The 21372-nt window shown below is 32.1% G+C and overlaps 1 protein-coding gene across 9 annotated transcripts in view; it reads right to left on the minus strand.

Annotated features, from left to right (window-relative positions):
• The window catches only part of Cep170 (centrosomal protein 170), a 132423-nt gene that overhangs the window by 53573 nt on the left and 57478 nt on the right, over window positions 1-21372 (minus strand). For 6 of the 9 annotated variants that reach the window (XM_058575157.1, XM_058575158.1, XM_058575156.1 and 3 more), the window contains exons 5-10: window positions 15791-15846; window positions 15535-15700; window positions 14502-14636; window positions 8626-9102; window positions 4285-4448; window positions 3811-4104 (exon numbers count right to left, since the gene is read on the minus strand). In XM_058575157.1, coding sequence (XP_058431140.1) covers window positions 3811-4104; window positions 4285-4448; window positions 8626-9102; window positions 14502-14636; window positions 15535-15700; window positions 15791-15846 — 1292 coding nt within the window. The remainder of the gene's footprint in view (window positions 1-3810; window positions 4105-4284; window positions 4449-8625; window positions 9103-14501; window positions 14637-15534; window positions 15701-15790; window positions 15847-21372) is intronic. The other 3 variants (XM_058575161.1, XM_058575159.1, XM_058575160.1) reach the window with 1 other exon arrangement.

Raw genomic sequence — 21372 nt, forward strand, 5'->3', positions numbered from 1 at the left:
TAAATTCAATGGAATAAAACATTTTGAATGTTTAACACTGATTTTATATTTGTAATCAAAATTAAATTTAAAATTCAGAAAAAAGTGTTAGAAGAGCCCAGAAAGGGGTTAGGAAAGATGTTTATCATGGTTCCCCTGGTTCTGACTTGGGTCTAATTTGTTACCCCAGGATCCAGATTCTCAGCACTGACTTCCTTAATTCACTGCCATAGATATTCTTTATGTTGTGTTTCTGATCTTGTAATAGTTCTTCTAGTTCTGGATTCTTTCCTACCACCTGTTATCTCAGAACCAGCACTGTCCAGATTCCATGAGGAAAGAGAAAGCATGCTATCAATAGGCTTTTTAGGGGGAGATATGCTGATATAATGAACAGTTAATAAGTCAGGCCAGGAAAAGTATGGGACAAAGTTGATTGTGGTATAAAATTTAAGGAGAAACACTTTAAACGCACAAAGCCTCACTATCTATAATGACTAATATTTTTTCTTGATCAATGTTTAGCTTTCTGTTCTCACTTTTAAGTTTTTCCTTATTTAGTTTAAAAGTAGTAGCCCTGGCCAGCATGGTAGTACATGCCTGTGATCCCAGAGGCTTGGGAGGGTGAGTAGGAAGATCAAAAGTTCAAGGCTAGCCTCAGCAACATAGTGAGGCCCTAAGCAACTTAGTGAGACCCTGCCTCAAATTAAAATGTAAAAACAAAACAAAAGGTAGGGCTAGGGATGTGGCTCAGTGGTTAAGCACCTCTGGGCTCAATCCCCAGTACCAAAAAAAAAAAAGTAGCCTGACAAGATTTTCCTCTTCCCTTAGTATTATCTGTTTTGAATGGAAGAGAAAGAAGAAACTGGTACTGTGATGGGTTCTTCGGAAGGTAGAGAAGAGGCAGGAGTAAATGGGGGAGAATATCATTACTGTGAGAGATGAGTTTTTTAATTCAGGTAGGCAACAGCATTTATAGTGCATTTTCATGTAAACATAGATGCAAAATTTAAGAGGTCTTTATAAATATGAGGCATATGTCAGCCTCATAAACAGTGAACTTTGGGATGTGCAAAAATATAAGGACATCATTAACAGACACAACCCAAAAATACAAACCAAACTTTGTAATCTCTTAACTTGGGGGTTGGGGAAAAGGTTCTCTCTCTCAGCACCTTTTAACTAACACCAAAACAGAATAACAAGAATAGGGCATTTTGGCCTGGTCATTTCTTTTAAAGAGATACTATTTTAATTATATATAATTTCTTCTTCTAAGGTAAGATGCAAATGACTTTTCTGATCATCTTTAATCCCAGGTAAACAATGTATTTGTGGAAGAATTGAAAAGGTGTTTCACTGCTTACTATACTTAACATCAGTACAGTACTGCTTACTTCTTTTCCACTCTGCTTTGATTCCCAGATGACATTTCCTTTTGGTTTTCTCTTACTCCTGTCTGATCCTCTTCAGTTTTCTTTTGTTCACTCTTAATACTATGTCCACCAATGTTGGTATTGCCAAGAATTTCACACTTTGTCCCATTACTCTATATAGCTTCACTGGTAGTTTCATCTCTTAGTTCTGCTTAACTCCCTTCTATTCTCTAATATTCCCAAATATGTATTTTTAGCTCAGTCTTCTTATGTAAGATCATGACAGTTATGACTGACTGACTGCTGGACAGGACAACAGCTTTTAAATTTCCTTTTCAATTTTGAAGCCCATTTTATTTTTTATTGAGACAAGGTCTGGCTACCCTTGAACTTGCCATCCTCCTGCCTCAACATCTCAAGTACCTGGGATGACAGGCATAGGCCACCATGTCTGGCTTTAATTCACTTATCTATCCCACTATGCATTCATTCTTGAAAGAAAGAACTCAGTTTTTTCTATTTGAATCACCGTCCCTAATGCAAAACCTCGAACATTATCAATGAAATAAACTAGTTCACAAATGATGGAATGAAATAGGAAAAAGACCATATGAAAGTTTTCAGGACCATTCAGATTTAGATGGACAGCAGCAGATGGCCCCAACTCCTGTTCCACACACCAAAATTTCAAAAAGGAGAAAACAGATGACAGTTCATCCAAGCAATTTGATATGGTGCCCATATCTACTCCAGTCATCCCAAAGCACTTCTTATGCCGTAGAGTTTGCTATTCTTGGTCTTTGTTTTCTCCACACCCACAGGTTATTTCTCCAGACATTTGATTCCTGGTTCCAGGCTTTTTTGTTTCCCCCAGAGCCTTACTTTAATTAGCCTAGATTTGGTTTTCAGCTTTGATCATAAATAATGAAATCTCAGTTCTTTTATTACTTTGGTAGTCACAAGATAATGTAGTGATCCTTGTTTTCCTGCAGTACAGTCCCAGCTTTTTTTCAAGAATAAGTAAATTATTTATCCAGTCACATAATATTATTACTTCATTAAATGAATCCTATTTTATAATTGTAGATTTCTCTATCTGTAGTGTGACCATTTCTCTTGTTAACAACCACAATAATATTGCTTACATAACAACTATTCCACAGGCAAATGGGTCTCCAAATGTTTGGAGTTGTGCATTCCCACAGTAAAATATTTTGACCATGATACTCTTTGACAAATATTATGTTTAGAAACTATATATGTCTGTCAATATATTAATAGATTGTATACACTGGAGAAAACAGTTCAAAGTAGAAAAATTATACAAAACAGTGAGCATAAGTCTTAATATTTTTCCTGCATCCCATAGGGCTAGGTATCTTGCCCACTCCCTCAGATACCATTCTGGAAATACGTTATCTAAACTAGTGCATCTCAACTGTTAATGTGCATATGAATTATTGGGCAGTCTTGTTTTTAGTACAGATTCTAACTTAGTATGTCTGGGGGTTGGTCTCCTAAGTGATATTAATGTTGCTCATTTAAGAAACACTCAACTTTTGAGTAACAATAATTTTTAAAAGAAATAAATGTTTAGACAAACTTATGCTGTTACTTTCCAGGAGGTAAAACAAACAGCTAATTTGAAAGCTGACTTTCTATTACCATGGGCATAATTAAGAAAAACTATTTTTTAAGCCAAATAATAATCATTATACACATTAATCAGTATCATCAAAAAAATTTATATAATCATCATGACTAGGCATAATCTAGCTAAAATGAACATGATACAAAAAACTTGATTTTGTTTTCATACACTGCTTTTCTATCATCAAAGATAGCAGTGAATAGAAAAAAAGAAAATAAGGACATATTAATTAAAACATGTATTTTCATGTGCTTCCAACATGAAATTAGTAGAAAGGAAACCTGTAGTTAACACATTTATGTTAACAATTCTAACAGTCTGTTTAGTTGTGACATAAATAAATGCAAAGTGAGTATGTCTAAAGTGTACTATTTTTAAAGCCTATTTTAAATTTACATAGCCTTAAAAGGTCCAAACAGTTTAAATGTTCAGGACCATACATATGAAACTCAGGCAAATTCAGAATAATTAAGAAAGCAGGGGCTGGGGATGTGGCTCAAGCGGTAGCACGCTCGCCTGGCACGCGTGCAGCCCGGGTTCGATCCTCAGCACCACATACAAACAAGGATGTTGTGTCTGCCGAAAACTAAAAAATAAATATTAAAAATTCTCTTTCTCTTTAAAAAAAAAGAAAAGAAAAAGAAAGCAATTTGGTCTTATTATTAGTCTTGCAGCTCCCTAAAAAAACCCTGAAGTTCCAATAACACTAACTGCATGAGAACATTTCAGTGTTTACTCTCCAATAATTTCCAACAGTCAAATATACCACACAACTAACATTATACTCAAATTTCAGTTATTTACCTTGTCAATCATTTTTCTTGCTTCCACTTCCTCACTGTTGGGATTCTCTAACTCAATGGTATATGTACCCTTGTCACTTTGGTCATCATCATTATCCTTTTCAGAAGTAGCAGAAGTAGCTTGATTTTTTAACATTTTATCCATCTCCTGGCTTGGTCTGTGCCCAAGACTCCCTGAACTTCTTAATAATGCAGTTTGTAGGAAGGGTATTGACACCGATGGCTCCTCTGATTTCTGTTTTAACAATTTCCCATGTGGAACACCATGCCCCCCTCTGTGATGCGAAGAGCTAGTCTGTAAAGACAAAGAAACCACTTTGGCATCTGCTATTGGAGATTTTGTTTTTTCAAGTTTTGTATGTAGTGTAGAGTAAGTAGTTTCCTGATACAAGACTCCTGTACTTTGAGAATATGACCCTCTTTTTCTGGTATGGTCTTCATTAAAGAATGCAGTTATAAAAGAAGTTTCACTTACAATAGCCTGGTCTTGATGCTTTTCAGGAGCCTGCACCTTCTGTAGCTTTTTCTGCTCTGAATGGTGGCGCCTTAAGTGTTCCTCAAGAGTTGCACGTTTGCTACAGCGCCTGTGAGCCCCAGCATTCTCTGAGTCACTTTGTGTACCATCATCATGTTTATTTCCTACACAGAAAAAGAGAAATCATATAATAGAGAAGAAAATAATCCCGTGTAGAAAGTTAGAAGTGCATACAAAAGTGCTATTTGTTTTGACCCCTCCCCTCCCCTTTCATCCAAAGTCATATGTTCTTTTCAGTAACAGGCTCTGAAAACTTCCCTCAATTGCAATGGTTATATTCAAATTTTATCAACCAACAATGGGGGCCTTTATAAACAACTGAATAGGACTGCTTTTCTTTCTCTAAATCTCAACTTTATAATGATTAATTGATGCCTTAGTAGATAAACGATACTATGATCTGTCATAGTTTGTATTCGTAATGTCAATAAATATTAATTTTGCCTTCAAATATTAACAATTTTAACAATAAAAATGACTTCTGCATTTGAGAGGTAGAAAGATAAGAAAAACAATGACATCGCCAAAATGATTATGCAGAAAATAAAATACAAATACCATAAAAATGTGATGTGATGATCAATATTTTCCAAAGTTCAGTATGCCTTTCCTTTTTAATAAAGATTCAAATCTGTAATTCCCCCTAATTTTTCCTATAAATTTTTCCTGTGTTGTTCTAATTATGAGAATATTTGAAAATTGCATTTGTACTCTAAACTCTGGTACCTTAACAAGTTAAATAAAGCATTCTATCAAAGAAAAGAATAGTCTATCAAATCCTTAAATAAATCTAAGCTCCTATTGGACAAATACTCAAAGGATAATAACTATATTACAATAGTATGAAATTATTAGGAAGTCTAGAGCTATTCTATACATATTTCAGAAATATGTATAGAATATTATACATATGTAAATGGACTTAAATGAAAATGTATTTGGAAGCTATAAATCAATCTAGTACACTGTAATGCACTTTGATATATTCCAATGCTTCCAGGACAAAATCTGATTTTTAAGTTTGTCTGGGTAACAAATTTTAATTTGAACACAAGCTGAATAATGTGTTACTGAACAAAATAATGATGAAAAATGAAAGACTGGAGGAGTGGGAAGCAGAAGACATGACTAATGAAACAGTTAAGTTTTAATGCCCATGAATAAATTTAGATGTCACCAATTAGTGGTAATAATTTAACTTAAGAGGACAAGTTATAAAAATGGAATACATAAAAGGAATGAGAAAACTATAAAGAAAGAATGGCAGTACATGCAGAAAAGGGCGATGTTTTGGAAAAGTGATAGGCAAGGGAAAGAAAGGAAATGAATAAAATTAAAAAATGGGGGTTTGGGGAGTATTTTCACTAAAGGGATAGTAATTAATATCATAAAATAAGATTTGACAAACAAATCTTAAATTCTTTCTTCAGATTATTAACTACTCAAAATGAAACCTAAAAAGAAAAAAAAAATAACTGAATTAATGGAATCTCTGCCTCAGATAATGAATCCAGAGGTCATGGATAGCAGGTAGAACAGAAAACCCAAATAAAACCACTAGTTCAAATACAAAATTCATTAAAAACATTACATACATTTCAAACCTATTTCAATATTATATTGGATACACTGAAAAGGAACATAGTTTGTAAGAGCTGAAAATAATAAAACTTCAATATTTCTTGTATAAAAATGAATAACCTTTAACAAATGTGTATAAAAGTATTTTAATGAAAATATCATTTTATAGACTTTAATTTTTATTTCAATATATAAAATTTGGAACCCAGTAGTATAAGGCCCTTTCAAATATCTTTCTCTTATAGCTTAAGAATAGCCATTTTATTTTGTTGGAAAATTATTATCCATTCTTTTATTTCTCAATGTTACACAAGACATCTGATCAGAGATCCAATCTCCTGTTTTTTACTTAAAAAGATCCCTAGCAAACTCTCCTCACCAGTTTTTTTTTTTTTTTCCTCCCTCTGCTTGTCATTAATGATGCCTAAAGACATTGAAATTTTTAAATACTTCTTAGGATAGGTCATCTGTACCTCACCACTATAGCCAAAGAAGGTGCAACTCTCCTAAAGGGTGAAAGTGTATGGGCTTTGTGAACATTATTTTCCTCACTGTCCCAAAGCGCGTGCACTTTACTCTTGTAGGAGCAAGATATTTTTGTATTGTTTTGCCTACTTTGAATTTTTGGACTAATAATGAGTACTTGCTGAAAGTCTAATTTTTGAAAAATTGTTACAGACTGTTATATATTTGCATTTATTTATAGTCTTAGTATATCATCTTGATATCCTAAACTGTATAAAACTATTGTCCAATGAAGCAGTTCAGACTTCTGTATAGGGTCAAATGCCATTTGTAAGTTAAGTCTGGAGAAATAAAATGGGTCTATCTTGGATCAAAAATGAGTTAGACTTGGAAAAAAAACATGTTTTTTGAGGACTTGCAAAATGGTATAAAGTCAAATCCAAAAGGTTTCCCAGCGGCGACACCTTATTGGAATATATGTCTACCTATTTGATTGTCTAATTCCTTAATTAATTCCTTAGATATTTTAGTTTAAAAATATCTAATGATTAATGTAGTGATACAGATAATTCGGTCCTTAATGACTCTATTTGGAATTAGGCTCACAAAAGTCTTATTCAAAATCACAGAATGTTTTCAAATAATGGCTTAAAAACTTGGGAGTACAATAGAGTAGAGGAAGAAGAAGAGAGAAATGGAAGTGGGAGGGAAAAGAGGAGTGAAACTGACCAAATTTTGTTATGTGCATGTTCAAATATGTAACAAATCCCATGATTATATACAACTTACTAATCAAAAAACATCTAACAGAAAAGTTATAATGACTTTAAAAAGTTACAAAAGGATTTAACAAAGATAGTTTTAAATGGTACCCTTTTATTAATTTAGATCATACTGTATATTTGATAAGAATGATTTTTTAAAAACAATAAATTTTCAAGTCTCGTACTACCTCTTATAGTAGAGTATCAGTATTACTTATCCAATTAATATAAATCATCAGCTTACAAATGTATGGCTTTTATTGATAAGATTTAACCTATACATGCATACACAGGTCTCAATTATGTATAATAAAGTCTATACGAATTAAAGATTATAATCAAATCTCAAAAGCACATATGCCAGGTAACCACTGATGACTACAGTGCTATAATAGGCACAAAGAATTAATCACATTATCTCACTGTCCTGAAATGTCTTAGAAGCAAACCCAAAATAAGAGTGAGAGTACGATTTCTTCATTACTAGACCTCTTATAGTAGGGTATCAGGACACAAAGTAGGCATTAAGCCAGGGTCAGTCTTGCCATGGAGAATGAATTCATTCATTGTTTATTTTAATTACTCTGTACCTATCATATGCTTAAGTCCCATATAAAGTGTTAACGATACAAGTAAAGTAATATATGGTCTCTGACCTCAAAGAGCCATTTTTAAAAACTCATTGACTCCTAATATACAAAAGAATGGCCATTAATAAACAATCATAATTAATTCAAAATCATTCCTTTATATATACCTTATTTAAATAAATATGTGAAAGTAATACAAATCTGTATTCAATTAGTTCTTTTAAAAAAGGAACTGGCATCAATAGGGAAAAATGATCAGCTGATACCATTAGCGTTTAATTATAAAGTTTTGAATATGAACATTCAACTACAATTCTCATAAAGTTTAAATACTGAAAAAATTTTAAATTAGATTAATAAGTATCCAGTAAATATTTGTAAACTCAAGTGTTTCTTAAGTAACCACTAACAACAATTTGAAGTACTCCATCAACAATGTGATTATATTATCCAAGTAGAACTCTTAGCCCATACCTAATGGCTTAAAATTTCTTTCAAAATCTAGATATTGATATTTAGAAGTATCATAAGAGAATAAAACTGGATATATTTTTTCCTTAAACAAAAGAAGTGATGGGAATTGTCTTTTAGGAAATTCCACTGATGCACTAAATTAATTTGATATTTCCATGGGGGGGGGGCATTTAATGGCATATATAAAAATTCACAATATGGTTTTGGGAAGAAAATGAAGAAAGACTATTGTGAATAAAAGCTGGACATGAGCAGTGTGGTTTGCTTTTGAGCTTTAAAGTTAAACATAAAGTTTGAAAAAGCAGATGTCTTCTACTATATATTTACTTAATAGTAGTTTGCTAACTATGAAAACTGAATTTTCTTAATTATACAATAGGAAGTTCTGAAATGATCATTCACTTTACCTTTCAACCTTTTCAAGTACACTGGAACATCGCTTTTTATACTTTTGGAATCCTCTTCTGTTCTTTCCCATACCATTTGAGGAGGGTTGTTTTGTGCTAGCCAGTCAGCTACTTTGTTTTCTGGAGCCATCATTCCTGTTTGAATTCCTGGCAAGTCTTGAGTTCCAGGAGATGACTTCTTTGACTTGTGGCGCTGATCAGAAGTAAATTTTGTCACATGGTCTCTAATAGTTACCTTCCCTGGGGTACTGTCATCAAATTCAATGGTAAATGAAGCATGCCCTGCACCTGTTGTATGGGAACTTGGCGTGTCTTTTGTTGGGATTTCATGAATAGTGCTCTCTGTTATTTGTGAAGGTTGCTGGAATTCTTTTGTAGGGATTTCAAAATAACTTGGTTCCCTACAGAAAGGAAAAAGTACATCTTCATTTGCAGCTGCAGACTGCTCCTCAACTTGCTTGGCATCTATGCTGCACCCTAATGAGAAAAATAAGAGAGAATTCAAAATATTTGGGGGTTTCTAGCATTTGAAGGAGACTGACAATGACCAGTGCATTATTTTGTAAGGATCAGAAGGCAGATCATAGTCTGGATGAAAAACAATGGCATTCTATCATAGGAAAAAAAAAATGTAACAGAGAAGAAAGAACTTGATTATAAACATGCCATTTAACTAATAGGAGATGCAAGATAAGAAGTAGTAATAGCAAAGGATAGTGAAGCAGTGAAGAAGTGAACCTTTCATGGCTAGGTCCATAATTTTTCCAACTTGGATCTAGAAATTATCAAGGTACAAAAGAAGTGAAATCAAATGGGGCTGGAGATTCAAGTTCTAAAGAAGAATAAATAAATAAATATTAATATATATATATATATATATTAAGAGCATGGATTTCCTTATCAAGTCAGCAGGATGAGATGTCTGAAACATCTTTAAATAAATGTAGAGCTCCATTGGAAAACAGATACTCAAATGAGGATATAAAGTAAATATGTAAGTCATGTTTTAGAAGTAATGATTCCACTTACCATCATTTACCATTACATTTAGAGACATGACTTTTAGAATGACAGAAATATTACTGATACATGATTCCTGGAAGAAGACAGACAATCTTATAAAGACAAAAAGAGTAAAGATAAAACATGTGGTTTGCATAACAGCATAGCAATCCAAGCAGCAATATGAAAGAAAAAATAAAAAATAGAAAATTCAGTTGCCTGCCAGTAATCCAGAAGAAAATTAGTTTACATTTCTATATAGTTGAGTATGTACAAGTGTTAAAAATATTTGAAGGAAAGCTGAATTATAAGCCTCAGATTATTAACAAGATGGCAAGCAGAAGGAACAACCAACCCTGGAACACTTTCACTTTTCTTTTGTTGCCTCAGAAACTAATACAAAGGTATGAAAAGAGATGCTTTATAATAAAATACATAAAGGTATATAAATGAAAATGACAGCTAAAATGCTATTTTAAGTACATATTTTAAGTATTTATTAGAGAAAGCAAATACAAAAGAAAAAGTTTGATTAAATTGCCCTGTTGTTGAGATGGTCTATTACCAAGCAAGTTCAAATGAAATATGTTTCTCTGCTCAAAAATCCATTCTGGTTTTAAACAGACTGATAGAAAAATTGTGTACAGAAAATTTATTAGAAAGAAAAGGTAATACAAGGAAATTATGTTGTTTCTAACCCTTAAATTAAGTGAACTGATTGGTCTTTTAAAATACATGTTAAATTTTAATTCATCAGGTGTTAAATAATTGACTTCTTAACAGTACTCTGAATAAGAAATAATCATAAAAACATATGCTTTTAGGTTACAAAAGAATGGGACATTAACATCTCCATGTGCTAATGTGTGGGAAAGAAAACATAAAGCTCCAATTCCAAAATAGTAGTAGTAGTAAGCTGCTCATACACACACACACACACACACACACACACACGGCTAAAAAGAATGCAAAAGAAATATCTAAGAATAATAATTTTCAGTGTAAAATTATCTTTTCCTAAAACTACTCAATTTTGCTCACTACTGAAAATGGAAGGATGATACTGGGGAAAACCCAACATTAACAGAGCAAGGTACAATCAAGAGCAGATAAATGGCCTCAAAAACATTGTATCCCAGTACCACTCAATATATACTAGGAAGCCTTACATATTTCAAAGGTTCTGAGGACATCATTGTAAGATATCATAATTCAACAACTGATATAAATAACGATGATTCTGAGTTAAGAGAAAAAATTTATACTATACTCAGACTTCTTTGCTCAAGTAGTGATAGGGGTACATGCATTTAACAGTAACTTAAGAAATGGTTAAACTTTTTAAAAACTGTCTGTTGTAGAAGTGAAGTTTGATCACCTGGAAAATTCATTATATGTAGTCAGATTCATTTCCCTGAAGATGATAAAACAAATGAAATGTGTGGTCCTATTAAAAATGCCTAAAAGCAAAATTAATAGGGCTTACGAATTAAGATAGGAAAAAAAAAAAAAAACAGCTTTCTTCTTTAGGAATACTGACAACATAGTTTGGAATTTATGAATTTAACATTCATTTATCTTTTAAAAGTCATTTTTGTTATATCAAATTAAACTATATAATATACTAATTATTTGTTTATATCAATATTTTAGTAATCTCAACTACTAGGTTTTAAAAAATTATCTAACAACTGATTATGTTAGAATTAATTCTGTATATCTAAATCAGAAAAGCAACTGGTGATAACTTGCTTATGCTCTGAGGGTATTTTATGACTGGGTGATCTATCAGGGATACTTATAATGCATTCTTCTGTACTAAACTAATATTCAACTAATTTAAAATCACAGACTATAATTATCATGGCTCATTCTGCTTTAGACATCTACCCAACCTAGCCTAGTGAAGTATTTCAAATTATGATTTCTGTGAAACTCCTTTTGCTAAAAACAAGTTACAACTTAAAAGCCTCCAAATTTAGTTTGACTGGATTTTTAAAAAATCACTGTAAAAAGAGTCAAGAAGCTACTTCATATAGTATACATGCCTTTTCAAAATGTATACAATATTTAAAGAGCCTTTAAATTAATGTTGAGACCAAAGATTGAAGAACACAGCTATAACTACATTGAAGAAAAATTTTCTTTAGTATGATTGAAAATATTTACACAATTTCAAGAAAACTGGCTTGCTCTAATGTATACATTTGCTTCTAAGTTTTTTAGACTATGTGTCAAGTTTTTAGGAGATTCTAGACATGTGGACGCACAGAGGGGGATATAAAAAATGATTAGTAACAGACAGGTTTTAATCCTTTCTGAAATATTCACCTTCCATAGTAAGTACCAAGTTTTTAAATTCTAAAAATGGGTATCCAAAAAGGAAATCACTTTTTGTTTTTACTGAATGAGTATACTTGGAGTATAAGTTATTAAATTGATCATTTATATTCCATAATTTGAAACATTTTTTTAAATTTAAATTCTTAAAAACACGTTAATTTCAAAATAATCAAATTTAATAACAGTTGATACACATTTCAAACCTGATTTTATAATTTCTGATGAATTCATAGATTATTCCAGTAAGTAAACCTCATCCTATCTTTTAATAAACTGCAAATGACAAATATTAAATGGTATTATCCTTATACTAAAATGACAAAGCAAGCAATAATCTCACTGAACTATTAACCAACAGAATCTGATGGAGCACAAGACATTAAAAAAAAAAAAAAAAATTCCTCTCTACCAGGTGGCTCTAGTGCACAATGATAGCATGATATGTGATACTTGAAGAAAGGAATTTAGAGATAAGTTGTGGAGAGAAGGCTTACTCAAAAATCGTGAATTAAACAGTATCACATATTAGCAATACATATATACAAATACATCATTTAGAATTTTATATTATTCAATGTCTGTGTGTATTGAAACCTGAGGGAGAACAGAACAGGCAGGAATTAGCATATTCTCTCCCAAATTGGAAGAGAACACTATAACAACTGATACTGGGATATAAGGCCCTCTAGAAAAAGTAGAGCAAAATTAGAAAGCTCTGATACATAAAACTTAAAAACATTAAAATCTATTTGGCAAGCAAATGGGAGTCAGTGTAGTTTCTTGAAAAAAATGAAATAAAGATCAGTTTAGCTTTTTAGGGCCCAAACTTAAGTTAGAAAGTTCAATTATGACTTGGTGGGGACAAAAAGGCAACAGAAGTAGGTCGTATATTAGATTGATAAGGTGAAGAAAAGGGAAGACAAAAACTTTCAAATAAAGTAGACATTCTTGATTGTCTTCCAGTATCTTTTTCCTGTTCCTTCTTTCTAAAAGAACGCCAACATTCTCCGGTATCCACTCTTCCCTGACACAGCTCATGTGCTTTAGGGGAAAAAAAACTCCACACTCAGCTTCAAGGCCAACAAGAGTGGTGTACAGATAATCTCCTATGTCTCACCAGGGACAGGTTCATTAATAAGCAGGTGACCCACTTCTGAACCTGTGCGAGGCCAATGAGAAGACAGATGTATTGAAAACTTTTAGGAATGTTCTTCTTCCACATTCTTTGAGGTCTTCTGGAAGCAACCTTTGTTCTTTTCTGCTGGATATGATAGCATTTACCCTTGACTGGTAGGCAACCTGAGTATGAGGGGAAACTCCCTCAGTATGCAACTATTGTGAACAGTTAAGACTGAAAGATGGAGAAACTAGCTAGATGATAACAGTGTTGAGATGATAGTGGTATTCAATCATGTGAGCCAGTAAGTCCTTCTTGTTTAGTACCAGGAAACAGTTCTGTTATTTACATTTGAAGAAATGTTAAATACTAAATAATAATACTTCATGGTTGGGTGTGAAGTAAACTATGTTGGTGATAGAAACAAGGAAACTGTGATAGAAATTTATTTTACAAAGTTGACAAATTCGGTTTGGGGCACAGTAAGATTGAGTTGATAATGCCAGGTTTCTTAAGATTTTTGTGTCCTGGCCTAATAAAAGCATATCTAAAGAAACAGCATTCTTAATTCTCCAACTAAGAAAACTGTCTCACTTATTTTGTAGAACTATGATCAAAGGTAGAACACTGAAAAACTTCGGATGAAATTATCCTTGTCTCTGTCAGACTAAGTCTTCCATACTGATCCCAGGTGCCAGTTCTGGATCTTAATCTCTTGTTATCACAGAAATTGGCTGTTCAATCCTTCTGTTCTGATGTCTTTTCAATGTCCGTATGTGACAAACAATTGACACCTCCATTTATTTCCTGGAAATCTTGATCTGGTTTATGAACACTTAGTTCACCACTGAACTACTTCATCAACAAAAGATATATTCTTTGATTACTATTCTGAGACTCTGACCCAGAACTATTTCTTCATTCTTGAAGCTGAACATGGTAATCTTATTGCTACTATAATCCCAACAAATTGAGAATAGTGACGTTTTAAAGAAGCTATAATTTCATATCACATTTCTGAACATCGTAGAAATCGTTATGTTTGTGAATCTAATGAAAAGATAAAATCCATTTGTATCTACTACCTTGGTTAAAATTCATTTTAATAATTACTTTAAAATATGTAAAATATCCAGTTTATTAATCTGTCACCATTGAACAATCTCATAAACTAGAAAAAATACTTTAAATAAATTACTTTTTAAAAGATTGAAATTAATAATTTGAGAGTCACTCATAAATAAGAAATTATATTAAAATAATAAGGACATTAAAATAGTCATCGACCTTTTTTTTTTTAAATCAAGCTTTAGAGTAGCAGATCATCTCTTTTCAGAGTAGACAGATTTCTGCTTAGACTACAAATGATTCCCAAAATATCCATGTAATGTCATAGTCATTGAGATATTTTTACCTGATGTTCCAGTTTCATGATTTTTTTCTTCAGCTTTGCCATTTGACTTGAAGTCTGTTTTTTCATCCACTTCATCATCCCCCCACCATGACGGCTGTCCATATAATGGAGTACCACGGGGCATAGCAGAAATATCTGGAAAGAGGTAGGAAAAAATCTGCCTAAAGTAGATGAAACAACAACAAATGCTTTCACAGAAGGCTAGAATTGTCTACTTGATTAATCAAGTGAAAAAAAAAATCCAAAATGTAATCTAGATAGTTGAAAAATACCCGACAAGTAACAACACTATTGGTGTAATACCTTACAGAATGTTGGACACAACTAAATAAGTGAACATTAATACTGGCTGATATATATCTAAGCAATATCGTAACAGCTTTTTGTTAAAGTGTTGAGTTCTTTGGTATATAAATGAACCACTTAAAACAAATAGCTTTTGACTTGAATATTTAGACAAGAAATGGTCCCAGTACAAGATGTTTTGTTGAAAGTAGGCAAAAACCAAAGAGGGTACAGTAAAACCAGTCTCATCAGAAATGTCATTGATGCCAAATACAAAAGATTAAACTAGAGTAAATTTTGTCATGAGTAGCCATTTTCTAATTTTTTTAAAGCCTAATGGGAATAGCATAGTAACTATATTTAGTTTTTAGCAGAATATATTTCTTATTTGGACAAATATAATGTCCATCGATTTCAAATTGTTTGTTTAAATGAAATTATTTACACAAAGCATTTTCATAGTTTTTTGACCTGTAAATTATACAATGATATTATAATGATGGAGGATTGGATTAACATTTTTTCTTCTCTTTCAGTTGTTATAATTCAGAAAAATGCAAACAAACATGAAATAAAAAATATTATTGTAAACTACAATTAAATGCAGCATTGGCTGCATTATGAGGCACTCTGAAAGTATCATGATTATAAATTATTTTGATAAGCAAGTGGCCAATCTTTTGAGAACAAAGGATATAATTTCTTCAAAATCAAGTATAAATATGGGACTTTCAAGAGGTTAGCTTACCTGAGGCTTTTTCCTCAGTTTTCAGTGCTTCTGTAGGCTTGTGCTGCACTTCTATAGGTGCATCTGCCACCTTTGAATCTGTGTTTTTAGCACTTGCAGATTTTGACAATTCTGATGATTCTGAAGATTTCTGGGACAACTGAAGCTGAATGGTAAACTTCTCATGCTATAAAATACATTTAGAAAAGGAACTGAAACATCCATGAATAAAATCAACACTAGTGAATGGAAGATTGAAAAAAGGAAAAACTTTTACCTTAAGGGCTTCTTCAGGGACCCTCATTTCTCCTCTTACTACAGTAAAAAGATTTGTATGTAAACGGGGCTAAGGAAAAAAAGGACTTCAAAATTCTGGTAATCAAGCTTTAAATGGCCATCAAATGTAATTAGAAACTGTCCTATTTCAAGACTTATTACAGAAGAATTACAGAATTTTCCTTAATATTAAATGTTAAAATACATTTACAATTATAAAATTTTCATTTAAAAAATTTTTGTTGTTGTTCTTACTTAAAAACAGCATACTACAGGGACACAGCCACATCAATGTTTAAAGCAGCACAATTCACAACAGCTAAACTGGAGCCAACCTAGATGCCCTTCAGTGGATAAATGGATTAAAAAAAATGTGGCATATATAATAAAAGAGAATAAAATCATGACATTAATACCAAGTGAAATTAGCCAATCCCAAAAAACCAAATGCCAAATGTTTTCTCTGATATAAGGTGACTAGTTCATAGTGGGATAGGGAGAGGAAGCATGGGAGGAAAACTCTAGATAGTGCAGAGGGGTGGCAGGAAAAGGGAGTGCGCAGGGGGTGAGCAATGATAGTGGAATGTGATGGACATTATTATCCAAAGTACATGTATGAAGACATGAATTAGGGTGAACATACTTTATCTATAGAGATTAAAAAAATTGTGTTCTACGTGTGTAGTAATAATTGTGATGCATTCCACCATCATGTATTTAAAAAATAAAAGCAATTAAAAAATTTTTTTGTTGTTGTAGATGGACAGAATACTTTTAATTTTCTTTATTTATTTTTATGTGGTGCTGCTGAGGATCGAACCAGTGCTAGGCAAGTGCTCTGCCACTGAGCTGCAGCCCCAGAACAAATTTTTCATTTTTAAATACTAAAAATCTTAAAATTCAGCAAGTACTTCTTACATTAGGCAGTACTAGACTTCAAGAAGAAAATACGGGTATTATTAATCAGAGCACAAAGACATTTTTAATTTTCACAAACAATATGACATGATTACAATGAAGAAAAAAGCACCTGGATCAAATTATATTGACAGCAAGACACCCAAAAATGCAAAAATGTCTCACAGTGATTACCCAACAGCAAATCCTAAAGTAATTTGATTACTCTTTGATAAGCATAATAAAAATGAAGTTCACTTTGCAAATGCAAAATAAGTGCTATAATGAGGGATCATAGAGCAACCACAACGACCTCTTTGCTCCAGTATTGCATCAGGATCATATTACATTATCAAACAACTGATTGTATACAAATTAAACCCAAGTGCTAGGGATAATGAATGCTTTCATTATGGTGCCAAAAGAACAATGCTTCTGTATATTAAAAAGATCTATTCACTAAAGACTAGAGGTCACATTTCCCAACATTACTTAACTCTGTAATGAAAGAACCTTTATATCATATACTAAATTCTATTCTTTTTTATCAATTCAATGCACTCAACAATCACTCTAAGGAAGGAATTACTATTGACCACTTGGGGGGAAAAGACTTCCCAAGCATAATGGAAGCTGTATACATTTTAACATATAAAGTGAAAATTCTGAAATTTTTAGAATTTTGTGGAGCTTTGGGAAATATCCTGCTTAATTTTGTTAATCTTTCTTAAACAGAATCTAGTCCAGGATTTCCTTTCATTTTATATTTCTTCTTAGAGCTTTGAAATATTTTTTTTTTCCTTTCTGTCAGGTACCTAAGCTGATGCATATGGAAATATATATCTTTTAACTAAGTATTTTTATTAAAAAAAAAAGTTTAGTAACTGTGTTTTAACCTCAAAAAATTCATGAGCAGCTGAAGAATATTCATAGCATTCCTATTTTTTCAATGGAAAAATAATATTTTAAAAAAATTGACAGTCATTTCTATTTATTCAATGGATTTAGCTTATTATCAGGACTTTCTGGTATTTTAGGTTTACTTCCTGTAAGTGCTTGATAGTTTTCCCCCAGGGAATCCCTTAGGCTTAGAGATTAGAAACATTTTTCAGGCATGGAAAAATTAAAGGGCTATCCTTAAGTGCAAATACTTTCCTTCCAAAAAAGGTTCCTGTGTGAAAATGAAGATGATCTCAAAGAATCCTCTAGTTTACATCATGAATTCACCTGAGAACTGTGGTAAACTACTTTTGAGACTGCTCTAGCTCCAGTTTTTATCTCCCAAACTACCATCTTCTTACTGATGCAAACCTAAGAAAGTTGTTTTTGTGTTTGTTTTATTTGTTTGTTTGTTTGGGTACCAGGGACTGAACTCAAGAGCACTCAACCACTGAGCCAAATCCCCAGCCCTATTTTGTATTTTATTTAGAGACAGGGTCTCACTGAGTTGCTTAGCACCTCACTTTTGCACAGGCTGACTTTGAACTTGCGATCCTCCTGCCTCAGCCTCCCCAACTACTGGAAGACAGTTGTTTTTTAACTTGTTAATCGGGGAAAATGACAAACTGAGGAAAAAATTTTTTTTAAATTACTTGTGATATCAAAAAATTTAAAGGCCTATAAAAAAATTTATTCCAAATCATAATTTTTATAGATTTCTCCAGTTTTTTATGTAAGATTATGATTCCCATTCTAAATCAATCCATGATCAATTTATTTAATAAATGTTTAAACAACAGTAGGATCACGGAAATTCATCTGCATACTGGTAAGTTTCTCTTAAGATATTCTCCTTTTACTTTAATGACAAAACTAAAACCAGAGAAATTTTTTAACAGTTTTAGTCATTCCTAGGGATATGTCCTTAAAACATGGAATGTCAGATATCATTGTGAACACATCTTTCAAAACCATTTCAGTCATTAGGCTGTTCCATTAGGGAGGTATAAACCACTTAGAATAAATAGGGAACAAATATTAATTTAATTTTCCTAATATTACATAATGAACCCTTATTGATAGAGAGCAGATTTTCAGTAAATTTCAAAATATAATTATGTAAATTTCATAATTTACATAAATATAAATATAATCTTTTCTGGAAAACTCTCACTAAAAATCTGATTCTCATAAGTTGAAGACACTGTTGTCAGATAAATAAGAATACTCGAATAAAATTATATAAGAATGGAAATATGTATTTTTATAAAGTAATATATTATGTATATGTAAATTTAAAATATTAAAAATATAAGAAGGAAAACTTTAAAATGTCTCATTAAAAGTTGTCCAAAAACCTTTTCTTTTTGGATCTTCTCATTAGTAATGTTGGAAATTTCTATTATTTACCTGTAACTGATAAGGAAATATACAATTAAGTCAAATTAGATGCTACACTCAACAAGTCTGATCCCAGGAGATGCTAAAGGTTTATAAAGCACTAATGGCAGAAAACTTCTGAAGGGAAATATTTACCTTTTTGTTTAATTTTGTCATACTTTCAGAAAAAAAATTTTTATTTTTGCACATAAACATCTTTCCAACTTGTAGAAGACCCTGTTCTACAGAAACATAGTTTTCAAAGGCCTATTTTTAACTTTTCTTCTATCACTTTATTCTTTTATCCAATAGCTCTTTAAATTTCTTAAATTTTGTTTTTTTAAGCTTTGAGAAATGTTATCTATTTTTGAAATTTATAAAGTGTGTTCCTAATCTATTGTGGATTATCAACCATATAAATCAGGAAAAATCTTAACATCTTTGAATGAAAAATTCTAATATTTAATTATGATCATTTTAGCATCTATTATCTGAATTGCTCAAATAGTGCTACATGTAATGCTTTAACAATGTTTTCATTTTATTATTTCCATGTTTCTAGCATGACTAACCTAATCATTTTGTGGACTGTTATACAGCAATGAAAAACTTCGTTGGAAAAATATATGATTCCCAATTTAAAACAAAATTTAATGACTTATATGATGGGGATAATGCTAGGGAAGGATCTTGCAATTTAACATTTGTAACCAATGTTTAAATAATTTCAACCAATCATGGGAGACTTCAACACACCTCTCTCGCCACTGGACAGATCTTCCAAACAAAAGTTGAATAAGGAAACTATAGAACTCAATAACACAATAATAATCTAGACTTAATTGACATATATAGAATATACCACCCAACATCAAGCAGTTACACTTTTTTCTCAGCAGCACATGGATCCTTCTCAAAAATAGATCATATATTATGTCACAGGGCAACTCTCAGACAATATAAAGGAGTAGAGATAATACCATGCATCCTATCTGATCATAATGGAATGAAACTGAAAATCAACGATAAAAGAAGAAAGGAAAAAGCATACATCACTTGGAGAATGAACAATAGGTTACTGAATGATCAATGGGTTATAGAAGACATCAAGGAGGAAATTAAAAAATTCTTAGAGATTAATGAAAACACAGACACAACATATCGGAATCTATGGGACACATTGAAAGCAGTTCTAAGAGGAAAATTCATTGCTTGGAGTTCATTCCTTAAAAAAAGAAAAAAACAACAAATAAATGATCTCATACTTCATCTCAAAATCCTAGAAAAAGAAGAGCAAAACAACAGCAAAAGAAGTAGAAGGCAAGAAATAATGAAAATCAGAGCTGAAATTAATGAAATCGAAACAAAAGAAACAATTGAAAAAATTGACAAAACTAAAAGTTGGTTCTTTGAAAAAATAAACAAAATCGACAGACCCTTAGCCATGCTAGCAAAGAGAAGAAGAGAGAGAACTCAAATTACTAGCATACGGGATGAAAAAGGCAATATCACAACAGACACTTCAGAAATACAGAAGATAATCAAAAATTATTTTGAATCCTTATACTCCAATAAATTAGAAGATAGTGAAGACATAGATAAATTTCTTAAGTCATATGATCTGCCCAGATTGAGTCAGGAGGATATAGACAACCTAAACAGACCAATATCAATCGAGGAAATAGAAGAAACCATCAAAAGACTACCAACTAAGAAAAGCCCAGGACCGGATGGGTATACAGCAGAATTTTACAAAACCTTTAAAGAGGAACTAACACCAATACTTTTCAAGCTACTTCAGGAAATAGAAAAAGAGGGAGAACTTCCAAATTCATTCTACGAGGCCAACATCACCCTGATACCTAAACCAGACAAAGACGCTTCAAAGAAAGAAAACTTCAGACCAATATCTCTAATGAACCTAGATGCAAAAATCCTCAATAAAATTCTGGCGAATCGGATACAAAAACATATCAAAAAAATTGTGCACCATGATCAAGTAGGATTCATCCCTGGGATGCAAGGCTGGTTCAATATACGGAAATCAATAAATGTTATTCACCACATCAATAGACTTAAAAATAAGAACCATATGATCATCTCGATAGATGCGGAAAAAGCATTCGACAAAGTACAGCATCCCTTTATGTTCAAAACTCTAGAAAAACTAGGGATAACAGGAACATACCTCAATATTGTAAAAGCAATCTATGCTAAGCCTCAGGCTAGCATCATTCTGAATGGAGAAAAACTGAAGGCATTCCCTCTAAAATCTGGAACAAGACAGGGATGCCCTCTTTCACCACTTCTGTTCAACATAGTTCTCGAAACGCTGGCCAGAGCAATTAGACAGATGAAAGAAATTAA

Source organism: Marmota monax, unplaced genomic scaffold, assembly GCF_021218885.2.
Source record: "Marmota monax isolate L192 unplaced genomic scaffold, Marmota_monax_Labrador192_F-V1.1 WCK01_AAM20220418_F8-fsc00090, whole genome shotgun sequence".
Taxonomy (NCBI): Eukaryota; Metazoa; Chordata; class Mammalia; order Rodentia; family Sciuridae; genus Marmota; species Marmota monax.